At 52.8% G+C, this 22,400-nt stretch overlaps 2 protein-coding genes across 3 annotated transcripts; one reads left to right on the forward strand and one right to left on the reverse strand.

Moving 5' to 3' along the window:
• The first annotated feature begins 1 nt into the window (after window position 1).
• DBNL (drebrin like) lies at window positions 2-12,317 on the forward strand. 2 transcript variants are annotated; one of them, XM_066354475.1, is made up of 13 exons: window positions 2-160; window positions 5,270-5,325; window positions 6,594-6,706; window positions 7,182-7,256; window positions 8,124-8,270; window positions 9,045-9,122; window positions 9,373-9,521; window positions 9,597-9,645; window positions 9,935-10,025; window positions 10,487-10,582; window positions 10,679-10,791; window positions 11,057-11,156; window positions 11,503-12,317. In XM_066354475.1, the coding sequence occupies exons 1-13, from the start codon at window positions 78-80 to the stop codon at window positions 11,640-11,642; spliced, it is 1,290 nt and encodes a 429-aa protein (XP_066210572.1). In that variant the 5' UTR covers window positions 2-77; the 3' UTR covers window positions 11,643-12,317. The 2 variants fall into 2 exon arrangements, with proteins under 2 accessions (XP_066210572.1, XP_066210573.1); XM_066354476.1 differs by having other exon boundaries at window positions 9,600-9,645.
• Window positions 12,318-13,071: 754 nt separating this feature from the next.
• On the reverse strand, window positions 13,072-15,489 carry PGAM2 (phosphoglycerate mutase 2). The gene is made up of 3 exons (XM_066354477.1): window positions 14,987-15,489; window positions 14,695-14,875; window positions 13,072-13,273 (listed from the first exon to the last, which is right to left on the reverse strand). Exons 1-3 carry the CDS (start codon window positions 15,398-15,400, stop codon window positions 13,107-13,109), a joined length of 762 nt encoding a protein of 253 aa, XP_066210574.1. The 5' UTR covers window positions 15,401-15,489; the 3' UTR covers window positions 13,072-13,106.
• Between the last annotated feature and the right edge of the window lie 6,911 nt (window positions 15,490-22,400).

Raw genomic sequence — 22,400 nt, forward strand, 5'->3', positions numbered from 1 at the left:
GGTAGGGCGGGGCTTCCGGCCCGCGGGGGCTATCGGCCCGGAAGCGGCGGCGGCGGCGCGGGCAGCGAGGGCCGGCCATGGCTGCGAACCTGAGCCGGAACGGGCCGGCACTGCAGGAGGCCTACTTGCGCGTGGTCGCCGAGAAGTCCCCGACCGACTGGTGGGCGCCGCGGCGGGCTGGGCCGGGGGGTCCAGGGGGCGGCGAACCGTGCGGCCGCAGGCGATCGGGACTCACCTGTGTGCCCCACACCTGCGCCGCACTCCGGGAGGTGCTGTCACCGCCTGCGTCGCTGCGCGTGAGCCCCCAGGCCTCTCCATCCCTCGGTCCGCGGGCCTCCACGTTGGACTTCGTGCCTGGCTGTTTCTCTTGGTGGCTTCGCAGGTTCTGCTTTCCTGCCCTGAGAAAGCGGAAGCCACGCCCGGCTTCTCGCAAACGCGGTGTCCCGGGACGGGCCTCTGAGAGCGGCAGGCAGCCCGGCTGGCTACGGGAGCCCTCCCCAGAGGTGTCAGACAGGGAGGTCGATGGTTTGAGTCCCTTCTTCTCTGTGGATTTGAAATGTGGATTTCAAAACCTCTCTTTCTACAAGAATACCCCTTCCTGTGCCGGAGCCTTGGGGCGATGAATGCCTAACGATGCTAGCTACCGTCTTCCCTCTACCTCCCGGTGATTTCCTCTGCTAGGCGGCAGTCTTTAGGTCTCCTTCTGGGGTTGATGGGGCTCTATGGTAACTAGAATCCTTATCCAAGGTCTCTCCTTGGGATGGCGCTGGGCAGCCACACAGGGTCTGCCCTCTATTCTGCAGGCACTGGTAGCTGTGTATAGTAACTCTCTGTCGCTGTCCCCTTTGCTTAAATTGTTTTAGCTGACTGGTTTTGAGCACTTTCAGTTGTAAGAAATGCTGAGTATGGCAGACTAAGAGGACCAGCTTTGGGGAGCAGGGCCGACTGGGTGTGGCTGTGCTGTTGGGACTGGTCTCCACTTGTCAGGTGCTGCTGCTTTCTCTTCACTGCTTTCCCTGGTGCCCAGCAAAGTGGTTTTCATACAGTGTACTATTTTGACACTGAGGGTGTCAGAGCCTTTTCTTCTCTTTAGCCCCAGGCCTTGTGGGGAAGAGCTTCAGAACAGCACCTTCCTGGTCTGCAGACTCCTTTCCTGCCTGGGGCCAGGTTGATGCGGGCACCCTGTGTGGCACTTGTGCCAACTCTGCAGGGGAACCATTGAGTGCATCCTCTGTTCAGAAAGCATCTCTTCTAATTAGGGAAATGTGTCTGGTAACTAGTAGAGTTTTTTGTTTTTTTGCCTTCTTTTCTATATAATCCTTCAGGAAATTCACCCATGTGTTGAGACACTGTTATTTCTCTAAGGAGAGTTTCTTCATGTCCACCCCCATCCCTCCTCTCTCCTATTCTCAGAGGACCCTTAGACCTCTGCTGATATTCCAAACCCTGTTGACAGCATCTCCATACAGAGTGCCTGCTTTCACAGCCACATGAGGCCATCTGATTTTGGAAGCTGGAAGCATCTTTGTCCCTCTTCAGTCCATCCCAGTTCGGATTTTGCTCCTTTATATGTTCTGCTGTAACTCTTTTCTGACTTACCTAGAAGATTCCTGGGTGTCCTAATGGGCCTTCCTTCCAGGTCTCTATTTATCCTCAGTCTTCTCAGTGACTCACTGGTTTGGGGATGGTGTAGTTCAGGCTTCCCATGTTTCAGCCTTCCCTGAGCTTCTTCTCAGAGCTGCCTGTTACCACCCATCTCCTCTCCGTTCCTCATGAAGGTACCAAGCCTCCTCTTCCCTCCTCTTCCACTCAGGCAGAGCCCATCCACCTCACCAGCCTCCTAACCCTCCCCCAGGCTCCAGCAGCAGTGCAGGTTGTGCCACCTGGTAGCATAACTTTCAGCCTCTGCCCTCTTTGTCAATAGATACTTTGTGGCAGGTCACCACTCACTAATGTCACTTTCCTGCTTGTAACTCTAGAGTGACTTCCAGTTGCACATTAAATAAACAGCAGATTCCTTGCCTGGCTGACAGGCCCTGACAGCCCAGCTGCTGACCTCCACTCGCTGCAGCCCTCCCGTTTACCACACTGTAGCCCTTTTTCTCTTCCTCAAACTAGATGCTGGTTTCTCCTCGAGCCCTCACTCTGGCTGCTTCCTCTACCTGGAGTGCCCTTCCACATCATCCCAGGGGCCTCCCCGAAGTTCAGTTCTCAGCTCCTCCCAGGTGGCCTTATTGCAGGGGCCTTCCTCACTGCCTTGCTTCCTGGCTGCAGTCCCATTTTCCTGACTCTTCCAGAAATCCTCATTGGCATGGTGTGGGCCAGAGGTGCAGGCTGTGGTGTGTAGTAGGCACTCAGATGAAGGATGGACTGAGGAGAGGAAAGGTGGTATCAGAGCAAGAAGAGGTGGCCGCCGGCGTGGTGGGTGCAGCACAGGTGATCTTGGGCCAGGCCCTGAAACTCGGTGGATGTGAGCAGGCACATCAGCTCTGCACCTCAGGTCGTTCTCTTGGTCCTCTCTGGTCCTTCTTCCCTGGATCACAGCCTGGGTCCAGCTCCTGCATCCCCTCCACCAGGCAGTACACCTGTGTTGAAGTGTGTGTCCCAAGGACACACACTTCCATTTCCATTACCAGCAAGCAGCAGGTTCTCAGTATGTTTTTGGAAGGAATGACTGAACCAGAAGGTGCTCAGTACCCTACACTCCGTTTTCCATGTACAGGCCAGAACACCATTCTCTTCATGTTGATTTGAAAGAAGGTTGGGACTTGATTGAACCTGGGAATGAGACTCTGAACTGGGACATCCAAGAATGGCTAAGGCTGGAACCCAGGGTGAAGGGAAATGAGGTCAGCATGGAGCTTGGCTTTAGCTGCCAGATCCCTTCTTGGAAGAGCTGGGCTGAGTGGCCATCTCTGTCCCTGCTCCTGGTCCAGTGTTCTGTCTTCTGTGGCCTTCTAGAGGAATGTGCTGGTCAGGACTCCATCAGTGGAGAAGATGACATGCTAGACCAGCTTTTCCCTTTGACTTGCTGTCTGATGGTCAGGCAGCACTGCCTGGAGCTGAACTTCAACTCCTGTAGTGTCATTGCTGATAGCTGGACTGCTAGGAAGCTACCTCTTCTAGAATGTTCTTCTGGGGGTCTACCACCTCCCAACTGTTTTTCCCTGTTTCTCTCCTTCCATATTCTCTTTACTCTCCTGGGAAGCTTGGTTCTTTCCTGGCAGCATGTCCTCTCTGTCAACCAGATCCACTGGGTCTGGGTCGAATTTCATGTCTTGCAGCTTTCTTGGGCATTTACCCCTGAAGCCTGGTCTTGCTGGCTCAGCAGGCTTGTGCTTCCAAGTAACCTTTGTTTTGGTCATGGGACCTTTCATACATTTTTTTAAAGATTTTTAAATATTTTATTTATTTATTCATTGTAGAGAGGAGAGAGAGTTAGAATGAGAGAGAGAGAGAGAGAGAGAGAGAGAGAGAGAGAAAGAGAGAAAGAGAGGAGGAGCAGGACGCATCAACTCCCATATATGCCTTGACCAGGCAAGCCCAGGGTTTTGAACCGGTGACCTCAGTGTTCCAGGTCAACGCTTTATCCACTGTGCCACCACAGGTCAGGCTTCATGCATTTTTTAAAAATTTTTATTTATTGATTTTTAGAGAAGTAGGCAAGAGAGAGAGGAAGTGAGAAGCATTTGTACGTGTCTTGACTGGGCAAGCCTAGGGTTTCGAACCGGCCACCTCAGTGTTCCAGGTTGATGCTCTATATACTGCATTACTACAGGTCAGGCAATATGCCCACATTTAATAAAATTTGCTATATTTGCTTGACCTGTGGTGGCGCAGAGGATAAAGCGTCAACCTGGAAATGCTGAGGTCGCTGGTTCAAAACCCTGGGCTTGCCTGGTCAAGGCACATATGGGAGTTGATGCTTCCAGCTCCTCCCCCCCTTCTCTCTCTCTGTCTCTCCTCTCTGTCTCTCACTCTCCTCTCTAAAATGAATAAAAAATTTAAAAAAAAATTGCCATATTTCAGCCTGACGTGTGGTGGTGCAGTGGATAAAGCATTGACCTGGAACACTGAGGTCGCCAGTTCGAAACTGTGGGCTTGCCCAGTCAAGGCACATATGGGAGCTTCCTGCTCCTCCCCCTCTCTCCTCTCTCCTCTCTAAAATGAATAAATAAAATCTAAAAAATATATATTACATTTTCTAAATGACTCTGAAGCACGAGTTTTTAAGTCCAGATCTTTTCCAGAGTTCTACAGAGAGGTGTGGCCCATGGTCACCTGTGGAGAGGTAAGGCTATATAGTTGGTCTAGATCTTGTGCCACACAGAGCCTGTCCCCTGAGGACCTGATGTCATGTTGAGTCATGGCCCATGTGGCTGCTGGTGCTGCACACAACCTAGGAAAGTTTGTTCGCTGGGAGTATCCCAACCCAGACAGACCTGCTCTACCAACCGTGCAGGCCACTGAAGACAGCAGTCATGCCCATGGGTGTCGGCAGCCTTCCCAGGTGCCTGGTGCTAGTTCCACCTGACTGCTTCTTGGGGGTCTTCGGGGTCACGGATGTGCAGGTGTCTTTGTGTTTTCAAATTCACATGCCTCATAGGCAGGTATTTCACACATGAATGTGTAAAAAGTTGCCAAAAGCAGCTGTTTTTCCTCAAAGCAAATACATGTTCCCCCATGTTTTTTGTTTTGTTTTGTTTTGTTTGTATTTTTCTGAAGTTGGAAACGGGGAGGCAGTCAGACAGACTCCCACATGCACCCAACCGGGATCCACCCAGCAAGTCCACCAGGGGGTGATGCTCTGTTGCAACCAGAGCCGTTCTAGTGCCTGAGGCTGAGGCCATAGAGCCATCCTCAGCGCCCGGGCCAACTTTGCTCCAATGGAGCCTTGGCTGCTGGAGGGGAAGATAGAGACAGAGAGGAAGGAGAGGGGGAGGGGTGGAGAAGCAGATGGGCACTTCTCCTGTGTGTCCTGGCCGGGAATCGAACCCGAGACTCCCGCATGCCAGGCCAACGCTCTACCACTGAGCCAACCGGCCAGGGCCTGTTCCTCCGTGTTTTTAGGTGTGTCCCTCACAAGCCCCTGTGGTCAGTCATGCCAGCATCATTTCAGCTTCAGAGCTGAAAAGGCTGTGCTTTGGCAGGCCCAGCGGGTCACAGTGAGGCCCCTGCCGACCTACAATGTGACTGCCATCCTGAACTCTCGGGTGAGGGCAGACAGCGCCCACTGCACTGGCTACAGAGCCTGCCTGTTTTGTTTCAGGGCTCTCTTTACCTATGAAGGGAACAGCAATGACATCCGTGTGGCTGGCACTGGGGGTGAGTATAGCCAAGCAAGGAATCAAACGGGCTCTCGGAGGGTGAGGTACATGGAGAGAGTGACTCTCTGTGCTCCAGCTCAGGTGGCATTTCAGCTGTCAGCAGGAGGGAGGGGACTCAGGTCACCAACAGAGTTGAAGAATTCCCTGGCCCCTGATAGGGACATGGACCAAGCAGGATAGGCGGTTTCAGGTGTTTCTAATTGAAAGTCCTCCATGGCATTCTTGGCCTGAGGGACAGGGCAGTGCGGCTCTGTTGTAGCTGGGAGAGCTGAGATGGGAAACAAGCTGTACCCCAGCTCAGGGTGGCCTGGGCTGGAGGAGGAGCTGTAGATGCACCCTTCTGCTGCCCCATCCTGGTGGGCCAGGTATGTGCAGCAGTGCACAGGGTCAGCTGGGACAGGGTGACCTGGAAAAGTGCTGCTCGAATACAGGGTGACAGAGGTCTCTGCTAGGAGTATAGATCAGCCAGAGTGGGCCAGAGACGGGAGTGAGCTATAGCATTCAGCTGATTTTCCAGCTCCTTGTGCTCAACGCCAGCGCACTTGACCTGAGCCAGACACAACTTCATCACCCAAGGTCTGCTCACCACACGAGTGGTTCTGGTAACATGTTGGTAGAGAGAGAGCCCCGCCCTCTCTCTAGCACCTTCCCTGATGGTCTTCTCCAAGGACGACCACTGTGATGGTCTCATGTGTGCTGTGATGCCATATAGGTGGCAGCTGCGGAGTTCAGCAATCAAGTTCCTTGCAATCTGGGGAGGTTTAGAAGGCTGATTAGAGCAGCAAACCCTACATGCTGGGCCTTTGGCCTCAGCGTCAGGAGAGAATAGGTTGGGCAGCCCCTCCTGTGCCCCCATCATTCCCTCTGAGAGTCTAAGAGCTGAGCCCTTGTGAGATGTCCCCATCTGGATGGCACCACAGTCTGAGGACGACATATAGGCAGGGTCCCTTTGTGTGGTCCAGGCAATGGTAAAATTGTAGAGGACTTACTTTCAATATCTGGTGCCTGGTTTGTAGCAGAAATGACATTTTTATTGTACAAAAGTAGGTTTGCAAAAGTGTTGTTCAGAGTGGTGTAAAAATCACCGAAGTTGGCTTGTCATATGTGGAGGTCCTGTGTCCCACCCAGCTCATCCATTGGCCTGGTGGGTGGCCCAGGGTCTCATTCTGATGCCAGTGGCAGCTGGGGCTACCTTTCCTGGTGGACGAGGTGCTGGGGTAAGTGGGGGGTGCCCGGCCACCTCTGACCCTCCTGTGACTGCTGCAGAAGGGGGCCTGGAGGAGATGGTGGAGGAGCTCAACAGCGGGAAGGTGATGTACGCGTTCTGCAGGGTGAAGGACCCTAACTCCGGCCTGCCCAAGTTTGTCCTCATCAACTGGGTATGTGAAACTTGAGGGCTCCGAGTCTTGTCTAGGTGTGACTGGAGAAGCTCTCTCTTTCTAACTCTGTCCCAGTGATTGGAGCAGAGGAGGCCTTAACTTGAGGATAGCTCCTAGCTGGTGGATTAATTCATTGTGGCTCTCAGAATTCATCCTGCAAGCCCAGAATTACTCCTGCAGATTGAAGTACAATCACAAGACACCCTTGTTCTTGTCCCCTCCAGGGTCGTCAGAGGGCCAGGAGAGAGTCTGGGGAGGCTCTGGTAGCACAGGATGGGGCTGGGGTGGGAACGGTATTCTCAGGTACCCCACAGTGGAAACTGCCCGAACAATCTCCCAGACTTGGATGTGGGGCCATCTGGTTCTTTGCTTTGCGGTGGCAATTTTCTCCTTCTGGGGACACGGAAGCTGCTGAGTCCCTGGGAGGGCAATGGCTTTGGGGAATGGGCGGGTCATGTTGCGTGTTGTATTGCAGACTGGTGAGGGCGTGAACGACGCAAGGAAGGGTGCGTGTGCCAACCATGTCAGCACCATGGCCAGCTTCCTGAAGGTGAGGGCTACTCCCTGCAGGGCCTAGAGTTCCTCAGGCCCTAGGTGCCTGGAATGAGTGAGTGGGATCTGCAGGCAGAGTTTGAGGTGTGCTCCATGCTCTGTCTGGACCTCAGTGTGACTGAGGCTGCTCTGGTATTGCTCAGCGAGTGGGTAGAGAGGCCTGGATGTGGCTTTGGGGGAGGCAGGACAAAGGACCATGAGGAACACTGTGCTGGAGCTGGTCTGGGCAGGGTTGGACTTGCTGCCATTGGCTCCATGCGTACTGCAAACGCTTAGCAGAGCTGCTGGGGTTTGCAGGAGATGGGTTGCTGTGCCCCCCACATAACTGTCACTTTGATGCATTCCTCTGTCAGTTTCCACGTCAGTCATAAATAGAACCTTGTGTGGTTTCAAAAGCATGTGTTTTCATGTATCTGGTGACTGCATTTCCTTAGTCACTGGAAAGAAGACTCAGGACTTTGGTTTCTAGTTCTGCCCTCACTTCTCCAGGTTTGCCTCAGTTTCTACATCTAGGGTCCCAGGCTTACTGGGTATTAAGTGACAGTGAGAGAGGTCACGAGCCTGCCTTCTCAGCAGATCGGTGGCTCATTGCAGAACTGTAGAGAATGCTCGTTTCAAATGTCTGTCAAGGTAGTCATCAAAGAAACCCTCTAATGCCCGAGCCATCTATGAAAGTGCAGAGCCACAGAAGGGGCCTGAGGGCCTCACACTCAAGCCAGGACAAACACAAGCATTTAAAAAATAAAAAAAAAACGAGCATTTGCCCCAGTTCCCACTGGGCTCTGCTGAACCTGTGCAGACAGGTATGTGGCTTGTCCTCTCCTGGAGTTGCAACACCTTTTGTCACATGTTGCTCCCACTGCAGGGGGCCCATGTGACCATCAACGCCAGGGCTGAGGAGGATGTGGAACCTGAGTGCATCATGCAGAAGGTGGCCAGAGCCTCAGGGGCCAACTACACCTTCCACAAAGAGAGCAGCCGCTTCCAGGACACGGGCCCGCAGGCCCCAGTGGTGAGTGCTGCCTGGGCCCTGGGGCAATAGGCCAGGGTATGCAGTTCCCAGTGTCTAGACCGGCTGCCTCTGCCCCAGCACCTGAGCCTCATGGTGCTGGCTCTGCCCACCTGGCTTCAGGTTCCCATGCTGGATTGAGGTGCAGATGGCAACCCACACCTGACAGGAGCAGGAGCTGCCCCTGGTGAGGCAGACACCCTCAACCCTGACCTTCAGTTTGACAAGAGCTGTTCTGGAGCCTGTGATGCTGGCTGTGTGTGGTCAGAATCTCCCTGCAGGGACAGTGCAGCCACCCTGAGGCCACAGCACTAGCGTGCCCTTTGTGGCCCTGGATGGTGGCCACCATGGAGGAACTTCAAGGGGAGGACAGGACAGGCTACTCAAAGTTGTAGGCAGACACCTGTGGGCCTGTGGCCCTGGTGCTAGGTGGGAGCCAACTCCACTCACACAAAGCAGGTCCATGGAGTTGTGATGTGTGCTGCTGTGGTGGTCAGCTGTCTGTGGCTGGTGGGCAAGCCTCCTAGGAATGGCACCTGGACAGAGGTCAGCCTCAGACCTGACCTAGCTTCACCCACAAGAGCCTGGTGGAACCAGAGAGCTGCCTGTACAGTCTTTGCTCAGTGGTGTCCTTGGCCTTTCAGGCCATCTTGCCCTCAACCTCCTTCAGGTCACTGGGCTGTGGGACACGGTGCCTGCCAGATGCTGTCCTAACAGTTCCTGCCTAGGCCATATGCTCCTGCTGATGGCCCTGTGCTGTGTCCCCTGTCCCCGCAGGGCTCTGTGTACCAGAAGACCAATGCTGTGTCTGAGATCAAGAGGGTTGGCAAAGACAGCTTCTGGGCCAAAGCGGAGGTGAGTGCTGCTGGGACGTGGTGATGATGATGGCTGGTATTTGTGGAGTGTCGCATCTGGTGTGTGCAAGGCATGACTAAGTGTGTCACTTGCTTGGTCTGTTTTCTCATAATAAGCTCCTGGAGCAATGTTCTTGTTAGTGCCCATACACAGATAGTCACGCAGGTCAGAGGGGTTTAGTACGGAGGCCAGGAAATCACTCTGGAGCCCTCGCTGCGCTGGGCAGGGACCAAGCTGCTGTTCCCTGCAGGAGGAGGAGGAGGAGAGACGTGCGGAGGAGAAGAGGCGGGCAGAGCAGGAGCGGCAGCGGCTGGAACAGGAGCGCAGGGAGCGAGAGCTGCAGGAGGCTGCCCGCCGGGAGCAGCGCTACCACGAGCAAGGCCGGGAGGCTGGTCAGAGGTGAGGCCAGAGAGGGGGTGGGGCTGCCCTCTGGGGCCAGCGGGCAGGGGCTCAGCTCTGCCCTCTGTCCTCCAGCAGGAAGAGTGAGCAGCAGGAAGTGATTTCAAAGAGCAGAGAGGAGCAGGTGAGACATGGGTGCTCCAACCCAGAGGGTCCATCCTGCAGTGCGGAGGCTGCCTGCTGTGAGCCGCTGCAGCCTGGGGGATTATAGGTTCCACAGCCAGCTGGGACAGGTGGGAACCTGGAACACAGTGGGTGCGACAGAGGGGGCAGTGGAGAGGGGAGTGAGGGGCAGAGCTCCCGGCATGGACCTCAGCCCGGCCCTGGGGTAGGCCTGAGAGCCCTCACTGCTGCACGGCAGGCTGGCAGCTCCTGGCACTTGCTCACGAGGGACTCGTGTGTGTGCTTCCCAGGAGCCTGGTCCACAGTCAGCACACCCACGGGAGATCTTCAAGCAGAAGGAAAGAGCCATGTCCACCACATCTGTCTCCAGCCCCCAGCCAGGTGAGGCTTCCCTCTTCACCCAGTCATGAGGCAGGGCCAGACTAAAGGGGGTGAAAGGTGTGTCACAAGGTGACAGGGACGACTTAGCCAGGAGAACCTGTGCTCATGAAGATGACTTCTGGGAGGAACTGAGGTGTCCTTGACCTCAGCTTGCAGAGACCTGGTGAGAAAGGAGTAGAGACCCTCTAGCCACTGCCCCATAAACACCTGGTACAGCTGGATCCCAGGGGCCTGCATCAGTCACCTCACTGGCCCCCAAAGGACACAGGGCTAGTCCTGCTGGCAGCTCTCCTACAGTCCATGTGCCCCTTAGTGGCTGCTTGGAGCATAAGGGTGGTGTGTGTGGTGTCCCCATTCATTCCCTCTGATGGCCACTGCTCTAGGACAGGTCCGCCCACCGGGAGGGCACAGAGAAAGCAGAGGCTGCATGTGCTTCCCCCTCCTGTGTTTATTGTTGGCAGGCAAACTGAGGAGCCCCTTCCTGCAGAAACAACTCACCCAACCAGAGACCCCTGTTGGCAGGGAGTTGACTCATGACACCTCAAGGCTGAGGGCAGGCAAGGCTCGGCTGCCCCACGGGGGGCTGGGGTCGGGGAAGATGGGGGATACCCTCTCCTACCCTGGGTCACAGCTGGCTGCATCCTCTTGTGCAGGTCTCTGCGTGGAGCCGGTGCCCAGTGCCCCTGCCTGTCCAGCGCAGGCAGAGGAGGCGGCTGTGTACGAGGAGCCCCCAGAGCAGGAGACCCTCTATGAGGAGCCCCCAATGGTGGGTCCCCCGTAGCGGGGGAAGGGCTGCGAGAGCCTGTGCCCTGAAATGGCCTTCTCAGCTGCTCCTGCCAGGCTCACTCACTGCCTGTGGGTTGTCTTCTCTAAATTTGCAGCCACTTGTATGATCAGTTGTGTGGCAAGCACTGGGTGGGGAGACCATGGGGACCCCTGCCCCCATGGATGCCCTCCCTGCAAGCCTGATGTGCACCCTGGCTGTGGGCAGGCCAAGGTGAGCAGCACCCAGTCTGTTTTCCCATCTGTAGCAGGTGCAGCAGCAAGATGCTGGCTCTGTGCACGTGGACCACTACCCAGGGCTGAGTGGGAAGGGGCTCTGTGCCCGGGCCCTATACGACTACCAGGCAGGTAACGTACCCGCCCCCCTCCAGGTCCTAAGATAGAAGCCGGTCTGGGAATCCTCATGGGGACAGCCCCAGGGCGTGTCGGGAGAAAGGACAGGATGGTGAGGGGAATGGGTGGATGCCATGCACAGCCAGGGCTCCCTGTGGGCTCTGAGCAGCCGCTTGCCGTCCACAGCGTGACTCCCAGTTGCCAGCCTAGTTATAGAACCTAAAGATGTGACCAGAAAGGTGGCTCTGGGTGGTGGCCTCAGGAAGCAGCTGACATGTGGAAGGAAGCGCTTTCTTTAGCCTTTGGCTGGAACACGGGCCCAGAGCCCCCCGTGCAGCATCTGGGCTTACCCTCCTTGCAGCTGACGAGACCGAGATCTCCTTTGACCCCGAAAACCTCATCACGGGCATCGAGGTGATTGATGAAGGCTGGTGGCGTGGCTACGGGCCCGACGGCCACTTTGGCATGTTTCCTGCCAACTACGTGGAGCTCATTGAGTGAGGGCCTTGCCCTTGGCCAAGGCTCAGGTCGTCCCTCCACCACCCCCACGTGGTCTCGCTGCTGGAGGAGGTGGCACATGGCACTCTTCCAAGAATGGGCCTTAAATGCAGCAATAACCTGGTGATTTCCCACACACACTTCCAGCAGCCTTCAACAGAGGACATGTGGCCCCTGGGGGTCTGAGCAGGGCCACCTGCCTCTTTCCTGTCCTTAACAGCGCTGCTCTGAGAGGTGGTGGCTACCACCGTCAGTGACCTGGGGAGCCGCGGACTCAGCGGTTTAAGACCAGAGACAGGGTCACGGCAGCTCTAGCAGCAGTAGCTTGTCTTTCTGGAGCCTGCTGGGTGCTTCTCTGTCCCTCTGCCTGGGCTGTGGGTGCTAGGGACAGGGACGACCAAGCCCCCACATGAGTATGTGGAAGCATCAGCAGGCACGTGTCTTGTGTGATTTGCCTGCTGGACCTGGTGGGGACACCTGCTGTCTTCCCATGTCCCAGCCCCCCGTGTCTGCTCTGTCAGAACTGCCCACACAGGCCCAGCTCTGATATGCCTTGTTCTAACCTGACAGCCCCTGTGTGAAGTAAGCTCCTTTCTGGTGTCTGGTGTAAGCGCCTGTGTGCACCTCAGGCCCGGCTGGCCTCAGCCACCTGGAAGAGGCATAAAGATTATGAGTGAAGTGAGCCTCCTGCACTTAGTTCTCTGGGTGGGGCCGGGGCCGACCTTGTTCCCTCCATGGGGGCTGTGTCCATGTGGGACAGCGTGTTTGTACATGTGTGTGCATCGAGGTACCTGCTTCCTCACGTGCCCTGGGAGATGCTGGGTGGAGGCTACGCTGAGGAGGCCCCAGGTGGTTGCCAAGCCCAGTGCCTCCTCCCTACCTGCTGGCAAGTGGCTCATCCTGTGTGCTCCTTGGGCAGGCTGAGCTGCAGGCAGATCTGACTGTCCTGACTTCTCCCGTGAAGATGACAATGTCCACCCCCCTCCCCCTGGGCCATGGAGGCCTTATGAGCTTGTCTTTCCCCAGATGAGGGGATGCCCAGAAGGCGGTGCTCAGGTTGTTACCTCACCTGCAGGGACAGCAGAGGAGACCCATCTAAAGGACGCTGGTCATGAAGCAGTGTCCTGGCCGCTGTGCCTGCTCACTGTGGGGAGGGCTGGGTCACTTGGACTCTCCCTAGGTGACCCCAGGCACCCTGATTCTAGAGCAAGGTTATTAAGTAGGTCTCCAGCTTTGGAGGTCACCACAGGAACTTGTTAGGAGCCACCTGATAGCCAGGGATGAGGGCCAGGGTCCCCCACCTAATGAGGGGTTAGGCAGGCAGAAGGGGCCAGACCACAAGGAGGTTTTTGGGATCTCAGGCTCTGGGCTTCGGGTTGTGAAGCCAGCCCTGAAAGCGCTGGGCATGGGGGCCACGATGGACGCGCGGGAGTGAGGGGAGGTGCCTTTATTGCCAGAGCGCACTCATCACTTGGCCTTGCCCTGTGCGGCCACAGCCTCCATGGCCTTGCGCACGGTCTCTTCATCGCCCAGGAACCGCATGGGCTTGGTGGGCTTCAGGGCCTTGTCCAGCTCGTACACGATGGGGATCCCTGTGGGCAGGTTCAGCTCCATGATGGCCTGGTCAGACATCCCTGGATCAGAGGAACCAGACGTCCTTAGCCCCTCCTGGCCTGTCCACCAGACAGCTGCTGCTCTTGTGCTCAGCACTCTCTGACCTTTCACAAGCCACCGCAGTCAGCTAGGCATAGCCCTCCCACCTCAACAGCAACACCAAGAAATGTGCCTGGAGAAGGTCAAGGCGGAGCTGCACAGCCTACAGAAATAGCCACGCTAAACCAAGGCTGTTACGAGCTGGGCTGGTTCCATGGGTCTCAGCCCAGTATGAACTCTGGCTAGACCAGTGATGGCGGGGTTCAGTTAGGTGTCCAGAGAGTGTGGAGTAGAGAGCAGGGGGGTGCTCCTCAGAAATGGGGTATGTGGGGGACAGCAAGATGGGCCAAGTGGACAGGAGTTCCCTGTCGGGTAGAAAGCCATGTTACCAGAGGAAACAGCCTGCCAGCCTCAGCCTGGGATAGTTCACCCTTTGGTATTTCCACTAAATAGCAAGGAGGCAAGTTCCCTGGGCAGAGTAAGACCCTGCTCAGGTTCCCAGTATGCTGAGAGGCATGAGGGCTGCAGGAAGCCCCCAGGAGGAAGGTGCAGAAAATGGTCTTGATGTCTGCTGTGAGATGTGTGTGTGGACCTGGCACCCTGGGGAGGGCAGACAGGCCTCAGGGGACTGCCTGTCTGCTCTGGCCAGCTGCCAACAACCAGCTGGAGCAAGAGGTCAGAGTCCCATCACCCACCTACCTTCTTCTCCATGACCCCAACAAGCTTGAAGGCCATTCAGATACTTAATGGTCCTGATGTCTGAAAATCCTGCCTAGAAATGTTTTCAAAGGAAGCCCCTGGAGGAGCCCCTCATGCTCTTTAGTGAGTCCAGCTCCAAGCCTGGGTCACCTGGCTGCTTGCTGCACACCCCCTGCATCCTTTACAGTGGTCCTACCTCTGCCTGGAGTGGGTGGAGCTGGGGACCAGGAGTTGCCCCAGAGGGTTGAGGCCCAGCAAGTGATGTGACTTGACCAGGGACACACAAGAGTGCAGAATCTGGAGCCAGATGGCCCTGCCTTTTCCTGGCTGGATGCACTTGGTTAAGATGCTACCCCCCAGCATTCCCCACCTCTTGGCCAGGGCTCAAGTCCAGGAAGCCTAGGCAGCCCTGGCACCTTAGCCCCTGTGCAGGGCCTGGACCCTGGTCAGAGGCGGCAGGCATTTTCACCCCCAGTCTTCAGAAGGAAAACTACATAGTGTCCCAGCACATACACAAAAATGTAACCAAAATTCTGCAAAGTTGCTTCTTCTATCGTTTCTCCAACTCCCAGTTCAATTCCATTTGAAAACCCACCCCAGACACTGATGTCTGCAAAGCTGCCTCCAGCGGGCATTTGCTAGAATGAGCTGGACAGGTTTAAAGGTGTGTGTCACTCTACCCACACCCACGAGGGGGGCTCACCTTCCAGGTGCTTGACGATGCCCCGCAGGCTATTCCCGTGGGCTGCAATAAGTACTCTCTTGCCGGCCTTGATCTGGGGGACGATCTCCTCATTCCAGAAGGGCAGGGCCCGGGCAATGGTGTCCTTGAGGCTCTCACAAGTGGGTAGTTCCCCAGGCTTCAGGCCTGCATACCGACGCTCCTGGGGGCATCCATGCCACAGTCACTCTCCAGACAGCCAGTCCCCCACCCAGGCTCCCATTCCCAAGGCCCTTGCCCCCAGGCCTTCCCTCTGGCACCCCAAGCAGCCCACCTTGCTGATGGTGCTGTAGTAGGGGTGCTTCTCATCCATGGGGGGTGGTGGGATGTCAAAGGAGCGCCTCCAGATTTTCACCTGCTCCTCCCCATGCTTGGCGGCTGTCTCCGCCTTGTTAAGGCCGGTCAGGCCCCCGTAGTGCCGCTCATTGAGACGCCAGGTGCGCACCACAGGCAGCCACATCTGGTCTGTACCGTCTAGGATGGTCCAGAGGGTGCGGATAGCCCGCTTCAGCACCGATGTGTAGCAGATGTCAAACTCCATCTTGGCATCCTTGACAGCCTGGGCCCCCCTCCTGGCCTCCTCAGCCCCCTTCTCACTCAGCTCCGCGTCGAACCAGCCGCAGAAGCGGTTCTCCTGGTTCCAGGTGCTCTCGCCGTGCCGGACCATCACCAGGCGGTGGGTGGACATGGCTGCGGTGTTGGAGACTGGCAGGCTTTGGACGAGGACAGCTGACTGCTGGAGACTGTGGCAGGCATTGGACGAGGACAGCTGACTGCCCCACACCACCACTTTATAACAGTCCATCCCTACCCCCACCCCGGCCAACTGCCAGTTGGCATTCCAAGGCCTGACAGGCGGCAGCAGGTGGCCAGCAGCAAAGATTTCAGAGAAGGGCGGGTGAGAGCTGGGCTTAAAATAATCTCATACCCACCATTCCCCACACGGGCTGGGGGGGCTGCTGGGCAAGTCTGGGTGTGAAGGGCAGAAGTCCTAGCCGTGAAGAGTCTGAGAAGTGGGCGCTAGCAGAAATGGAAGCTTTCCAGGGAAAGGCTCCCCAAGATTGGGGTTCCAGACCCATCAAACCCACCATCCAGAGGACCCAATGCGCTGACAAAGTCCCACCTGCTTTTTCCTAGTCACTCAGCACAAGGGATAAGCATACATTTCAGTGAGGAAACACCTAGGATCAAGGTATGTGTGTGCACACATCTGCACATGTGTGCGCACATGCCTAGGTGTAAATGTACATGTATGTGTGTGTTACATGCTTGGTTCCCCCCGTGGCTCTGCTTGCCTGGGAGTGAGAGAGGCTACATATAGGAGGGGCCTTCCTCGGGAGTCCTGACCCCCTCCCCAGGTTCCGTGCATGGCAGGTCCTATACCCCAGCCCTGCTCATGGGATTAGCCCTGAGCCCTGCAGGAGCCTGTGGCTGGCAGCTAGGCTGGGAGGAGTTGCACAGCATCCCCCTAGTCCCACTCTAGGGACAGAGGAGGGAAAAGTCTCTGGGCAGCCGTAGTCCTGGGGAGAGGTATGGCCTTGCAGGGAGGCACCAGGTAGCAGTGTGGGCAAGGGGCTGGGGCTGAGTGGAGCAGAGCTGGGTGTCCAAGATAACCAGGGGAGCTGGAGCTGGAAGTCTGGCTGCCTGGGTCAGAGGGAAGCAGGGGGTCCCTCTCTTCTCTTGGGTCCCTTTGTCAAGGTCTTGTCAACACTCTCCCATCCTGCTTGCCTTCACCCAAGTCAAGCTCACCCCCTCAAGCTGAAACCATCTTTAGAAAGAAAAACAAATCCAAGATCCATGCCCCTAAGGGGACTCCAGCATCAGAAAGACTGGTTGTTAGGCCCATGGCCACCTTAGGAGAGTCCAGGCCAGGACTTCTGCACTTAGTTTTGGGGAACAAGGAAACCAAGTCACAGCTGTGCCCCACTTCCCTGGTGGCCATACCCTCACCCTACTGTGGTGAGGAAAAGGGAACATGTGGGCAGGATGCCAGCTGAGGGGCCAGCCGCCACCTCAATACTTGGGCCTGAGAATAAGAAGCCCTGCCTCCCACCCAGGGCAGAGGCTCCCAGCTCGGGGCCCCTAGGATGGAGGTTCTGCACCCAAGGCTGGCAGGTGGAGGCCACCCTCTTAGCAGCACCACTCACAGGTCTTCCTGCTCCAACTCTCTCAATTCTGGACACATCTCCTGATTTACAATCCACTTTCTGTCTCCTTGATCACTGGCTGGGTCCTGGGTCCAGCAGGGAGCCAGTCAAGAAGCTGTCATTCCCTTGGTAGAGGACCGTATAAACAAGCTGTAGTAGGTCGTCCTGGTCACTAGGAAGAAGTGAAATACTGGGATCAGGAGGGGTGGAGAGGGGAAGACAGAGGGTAGCAACTTTTTTTTTTCTTTTTTTTTTTTTACAGGGACAGAGAGAGGGACAGACAGACAGGAATGGAGAGAGATGAGAAGCATCAATCATCAGTTTTTCATTGCCATTGTGACACCTTAATTACTCATTGATTGCTTTCTCATATGTGCCTTCAGCAGACCAAGTAACTCCTTGCTCGAGCCAGCGACCTTAGGTCCAAGCTGGTGGTGAGCTTTTTGCTCAAGCCAGATGAGCCCACACTCAAGCTGGCGACTTCAGGGTCTTGAACCTGGGTCCTCCGCATCTCAGTCCGATGCTCTATCCACTGTGCCACCGCCTGGTCAGGCGAGAGTAGCAACTTTCAATGGGAAGCAGGGGTGAGACTAAGGATAGCTCTCGAAGGTAATGGGTCATCTGTCAAGAATGTTAAGTCCATCTGGTCTAACATGTAGTTTAAGCCCAAACTTTCCTTATTTTGTCTGATCTATCCGTTATTGGAAATGGGGTTTTGAAGTCTTGTGCTATTAGTTTTCCTGCCCTTTTCTCCCTTCAGGTCTGGTAATGTTTGCTTTGTCTATTTAGGTACTTCCACATTAGGTGACAACCTATTTTATTATTTTTATTTATTGACATTAGAAGGGAGAAACATCAATTTGTTGGTCCACTTATTTGTGCATTCATTGCTTGATTCTTGTATGTGCCCTGGTCAGGAATAAACCAGTAACCTTGGTGTACTGGGCTCACAAACCGAGCTACCAGACCAGGGGGTGCAAAATTATTTTAAAATGTTATAGTCTCTTGCAATATTGACCCCTTTATCATTACATAAGGACCTTCTTTGTCCCCTCTTATAGTCTTTGGTTTAAAGCCTGTTTTTTTCTGATGTAGGTATAGTACTACTTGCTTTTGTTTCCATTTGCATGGAATTCTGTTTTTTATCCCTCATTTTTGCAGTCTGTGTCCTTAAAGCTGAAGTGAGTCACAGGCAGCATATAAGTAGGTCTTGCTTTTATAATCCATTCAGCTACTCTGTGTCTTTTGATGGATAATTTATTTCATTTACACTAAAAAGTAATTAGTGAGGGTTTATTATTGCTATTTTGTTCATTTTTTCTGGCTGTTCTGTGATTCCTTTGTTCACTGCCTCTTCTCTTTTCCTTTGTGATTTGATGATTTTCCATAATGGTACACTTAGATTTCTTTATCATTTGTGTATCAATTGAGGTTTTGCCTTTCTGGTTAGCATGAGGCTTACACAAAAGATATTTATAACAGTCTAACTTAAGCTGAGAATAACTGAACTCTAAACACATACTATAAAGCTCTAAGTTTTTACCTCCCCGCACACCTTTTATGTTTTTTATGTCAGTTTTAATCTTTTTTACATTTTGCACCCATTCACAAATTATTGTAGTTATTTTATATACTTTTATCTTTCAACCTTTATTAGATTTATGATTTACCCATTACTTATTACTACATGAGTGTTCTTAATTTATTCATTCACTTTTACCAGTGAGATTTATACTTTCATGTTTTCTGGTTACTAATTAGCATGCTTTTGTTTCAGCTTAAAGTCCTTTTAATATTTACTGTAAGGCTGATCTAATCATGAATGCCTTTAGCTTTTACTTTTCTAAAAAAAACTCTTTATCTCTGCTTCAATTCTGCAGGACATCTTTGCCATGTACAGAATCCTTGGTTGGCAGTTTTTTTCAGCACTTTGAACTCCCTGCTGGTCTGCAAAGTTTCTGATGATAAAGATGCTCATTGTCTTATGGGTGGGGGGGTTCCTTGGACATAAGAAGTTGGTGGGTTTTTTCTTGTTGATTTTAAGATTATCTCCTTGTCTGTAACTTTTGACAATTTAATGTGTCTATGGGTGGGTCTCTTTTGGATTATTCTTACTTGGAAGTCTGTAGGCTTTCCTTAGGTTAAAGAAGTTTTGGGCCACTGTCTCTTTGAATAAACTCGTGCTTATTTTCTAGGACAACTTACAGAACTCAGGGAAATGCTTTCATTTATTGGTTACTATATAATAAAGGATAAGATAAAAGATGCACATGGGGGTTCCTGAGATTAGCATTATAGGAGAGAGCAGAGAGGGGAGCAGATAGAGGCCACGTGGAGGAGAGGAGAAACAGCCAAGATGGCAGAATGCTGAGGGGAAAGTGAGTTTGTGCAGAGTTTGTGCAGAGAGAAGGAGATGGGGAACAGGTGAATAAGGCTGGTGAGCTAGAAATCTTTGATTCTAGGAAACTTGGATAAGTCAGTAGCTTTGTGAGCACTGAATGAGTGGGTTTTGGAGCCCAGTGTGTGTTTTACTTGCCCGCCGGGTGCAAGCTAGGATTAAAGATGATGGCCCACAAAAAAAAAAAAAAAAGATGCACGTGACCAGCCAGATAAAGGGGTATGTAGGGTGGGATCCAGAAGGAGCTGCAGTTCTTCAACCAATGGAGTTAGGGTGCACCACCCTCCTGACAAGTGGATGTGTTCACCAGCCCAGCTCTCTGAACTCTGCACTTTAGAGATGTTTATGGAGGCTCCATCACATTGGAATGATTGACTATTAACTCACTTTTCAGCCCATCTTCCCTCCATAGATGATGGGAGGGGGGTTGTAGAACTATAAGTTCCAAGCTTCTTCCTAATTATGGCTTGGTCTTTCTAATGAACAGCCCCCATTCTGAAGCGATCCAGGATCCCACCAAGTGCCTCATTAGAATAAAAGACACTCCTTTCACCCAGGAAATTCTGAGGGATTTGGGAGCTCTGTATCAGAAAATGGGGTAAAAATACAAATATTAGATTAAAAGATACTCCTAGTACCTTAACTGCTTAATAAGTTACCAATGCTTTAGAAGCTCCAGCCAGGAGGATGGCATGAATACCAAAACATATATTTCTTTCTTTCTTTCTTTTTTTTACAGAGACAGAGAGAGAGGGATAGATAGGGACAGACAGACAGGAACGGAGAGAGATGAGAAGCATCAATCATTAGTTTTTTATTGCGACACCTTAGTTGTTCATCGATTGCTCTCTCATATGTGCCTTGACCGAGGGCTACAGCAGACCGAGTAACCCCCTGCTCGAGCCAGCGACCCTGGGTCCAAACTGGTGAGCTTTGCTCAAACCAGATGAGCCCGCGCTCAAGCTGGCAACCTCGGGGTCTCGAACCTGGGTCCTCTGCATCCCAGTCCCACACTCTATCCACTGCGCCACCGCCTGGTCAGGCCATATATTTCTTATTTATGACAATACCATAAGTTTAAGCACCCAAATAAAAATCAGATTATCAGCTTGGACTTTTAAAAATTACCCAATTCCATGCTATCTTCAGAAAACTCACTTTAAATAGGATACATAAATTAAAATGTAACAAGTCATCCTATGAGGCCAGTATTACCCTGATACTAACAAGTCATCCTATGAGGCCAGTATTACCCTACTATACCTGTGTCAAAGACATCACAAGAAGACTACAGACCAGTATCTCTTAAGAATATACACACAGGCCTGACCTGTGGTGGCGCAGTGGATAAAGCATGGACCTGGAAATGCTGAGGTCGCCGGATCGAAACCCTGGGCTTGCCTGGTCAAGGCACATATGGGAGTTGATGCTTCCAGCTCCTCCCCCCTTCTCTATCTCTCGCTCCTTGCTCTCTGTCTCTCTCTCTCTCTCCCTCTTTCTCTCCTCTCTAAAAATAAATAAATAAATAAATAAAAGAAAAAAAAAGAATATACACACAAAAACCTTTAGCAAACAAAATGCTAGCAAACAGAATCTAGCAACAAATAAAGATTATACACCATGACCAAGTGGAACTTATGCCAGGAATGCAATGTTGGTTTAACATCTGCAAGTTTGTTAATATAAAATAGATCACTAGACTATTTTGTCCTTTGACAAAATAACACATGACCATCTCAATAGATGCAGAAAAAGCATTTGACAAACTCCAACAACCCTTCATGATAAACTAGGAATAGAAGGAAACTTCCTCAATCTATTTGGGGCATCTACAAAAACACCCATAGCTAAATTTATAGTCATGTAGTGCTTAACTATTGGGATACGTTCTGAGAAACATCATTAGGCAATTCTGTCATTGTGTGAACGTTACAGCACACACACATCTAAATGGTACAGCCTACTGCACACCTGGGCTGTATGCACAGCTCTTGCTCCTGGGCTACAAAGCTGCACAGCCTGTTAACTGTACTGAATACTGTAGGCAACTCTAACACAACGGTAAGTATTTGTGTAGCTAAACATAGAAGAGGTACCGTAAAAATATGGAATAAAAGATTAAAACTGCATACCTGTATGGGGCACTTGCCTTGAACGGAGCCTGCAGGGCTGGAGTTGCTCTGGGTGAGTGAGTGATGGAGGACATGAAGGCCTAGGACATGACTGTGATCCACTGTCCCAGAGGCCCATGCTTCCTTCCCACAGGGTCATGGAAACCGTGGAAGTTGGCAGAGTGGCTCCATGAATAGGGGTGTGGGCTGGACTAACTGGAAATTGAGGAGAAACTGTCTACATGAGGTCTAGATCACCTTCATAGTGACGGTCAGGGTGGCCTGAGGGTCAGTAGGAATAAAACCAAGATGGAAAGATAAAGAAGCACAGGACAGTCGTGGCAGTGTGGTTTTCCTATCGCATGTTGGAACAGTGGTCAGATTAAGGAACTTTGTGGTATTCATTTAGAAAAAGCTGTTTAACATAGAGAGGGTGTAGAACTGAGGACTCAATGTTTTGACTTTGGAAATTTGTTTTCAGTTCCATTGACTCTTATTTGACACACAGGGCTCTCTCAGACATTGGATCAATGGAAGAAACAAAACCTATCGACACTTTACATCACTACAACCTAAACATACTTCCAGAGTGCAGGGACAGGCTGGCTCCACTCTGCCACAGAGAGCTGGTACTAGAGTGGCAGTGGCATCTGCTGCTTGTTAAGGTCGCTCCTGTGGACCCAAGTCCTTGTACAGGGTCTTAGGTCCCAAACAAAGAACTTACAGTCATGTGCTCTGAAGACCATCACATTAGATCTGGGAGGGCTGAGTGCCCTCTGAGCATGTAGGGATAGGGGACAGGCTCCTCTGTGCACAAACAGGTCAGTGGTGACTGATCAGGATATAGCCCTCAAAACTGAAGTGCTGTGAGTGAAAGGAGATCTTGCCAAACCCCACAGATACTGCTCCCATCAGATAAAAAAAACAAATTCCTTCTGAACCACATGTCCTTCCATTTTTTATAGGAAATTCAGCTCCATTATAAACGTATAGGGCCACCATTGTATATGCAGTCCACTGTTGACCAAATTG

Source organism: Saccopteryx leptura, chromosome 12, assembly GCF_036850995.1.
Source record: "Saccopteryx leptura isolate mSacLep1 chromosome 12, mSacLep1_pri_phased_curated, whole genome shotgun sequence".
Taxonomy (NCBI): Eukaryota; Metazoa; Chordata; class Mammalia; order Chiroptera; family Emballonuridae; genus Saccopteryx; species Saccopteryx leptura.

Bases quoted from the DNA above. Each gene is read 5' to 3' on its own strand.
- DBNL (XM_066354475.1), top strand. From the start codon at position 78: ATGGCTGCGAACCTGAGCCGGAACGGGCCGGCACTGCAGGAGGCCTAC. The intron at 5,326-6,593 runs GTGAGTATAGCC...TGACTGCTGCAG, and splicing joins CCGTGTGGCTGGCACTGGGG to AAGGGGGCCTGGAGGAGATG. The intron at 9,646-9,934 runs GTGAGACATGGG...TGTGCTTCCCAG, and splicing joins CAAAGAGCAGAGAGGAGCAG to GAGCCTGGTCCACAGTCAGC.
- PGAM2 (XM_066354477.1), bottom strand. From the start codon at position 15,400: ATGTCCACCCACCGCCTGGTGATGGTCCGGCACGGCGAGAGCACCTGG. The intron at 14,876-14,986 runs GTGGGCTGCTTG...GGATGCCCCCAG, and splicing joins ACTACAGCACCATCAGCAAG to GAGCGTCGGTATGCAGGCCT. The intron at 13,274-14,694 runs GTGAGCCCCCCT...CCTCTGATCCAG, and splicing joins CATCGTCAAGCACCTGGAAG to GGATGTCTGACCAGGCCATC.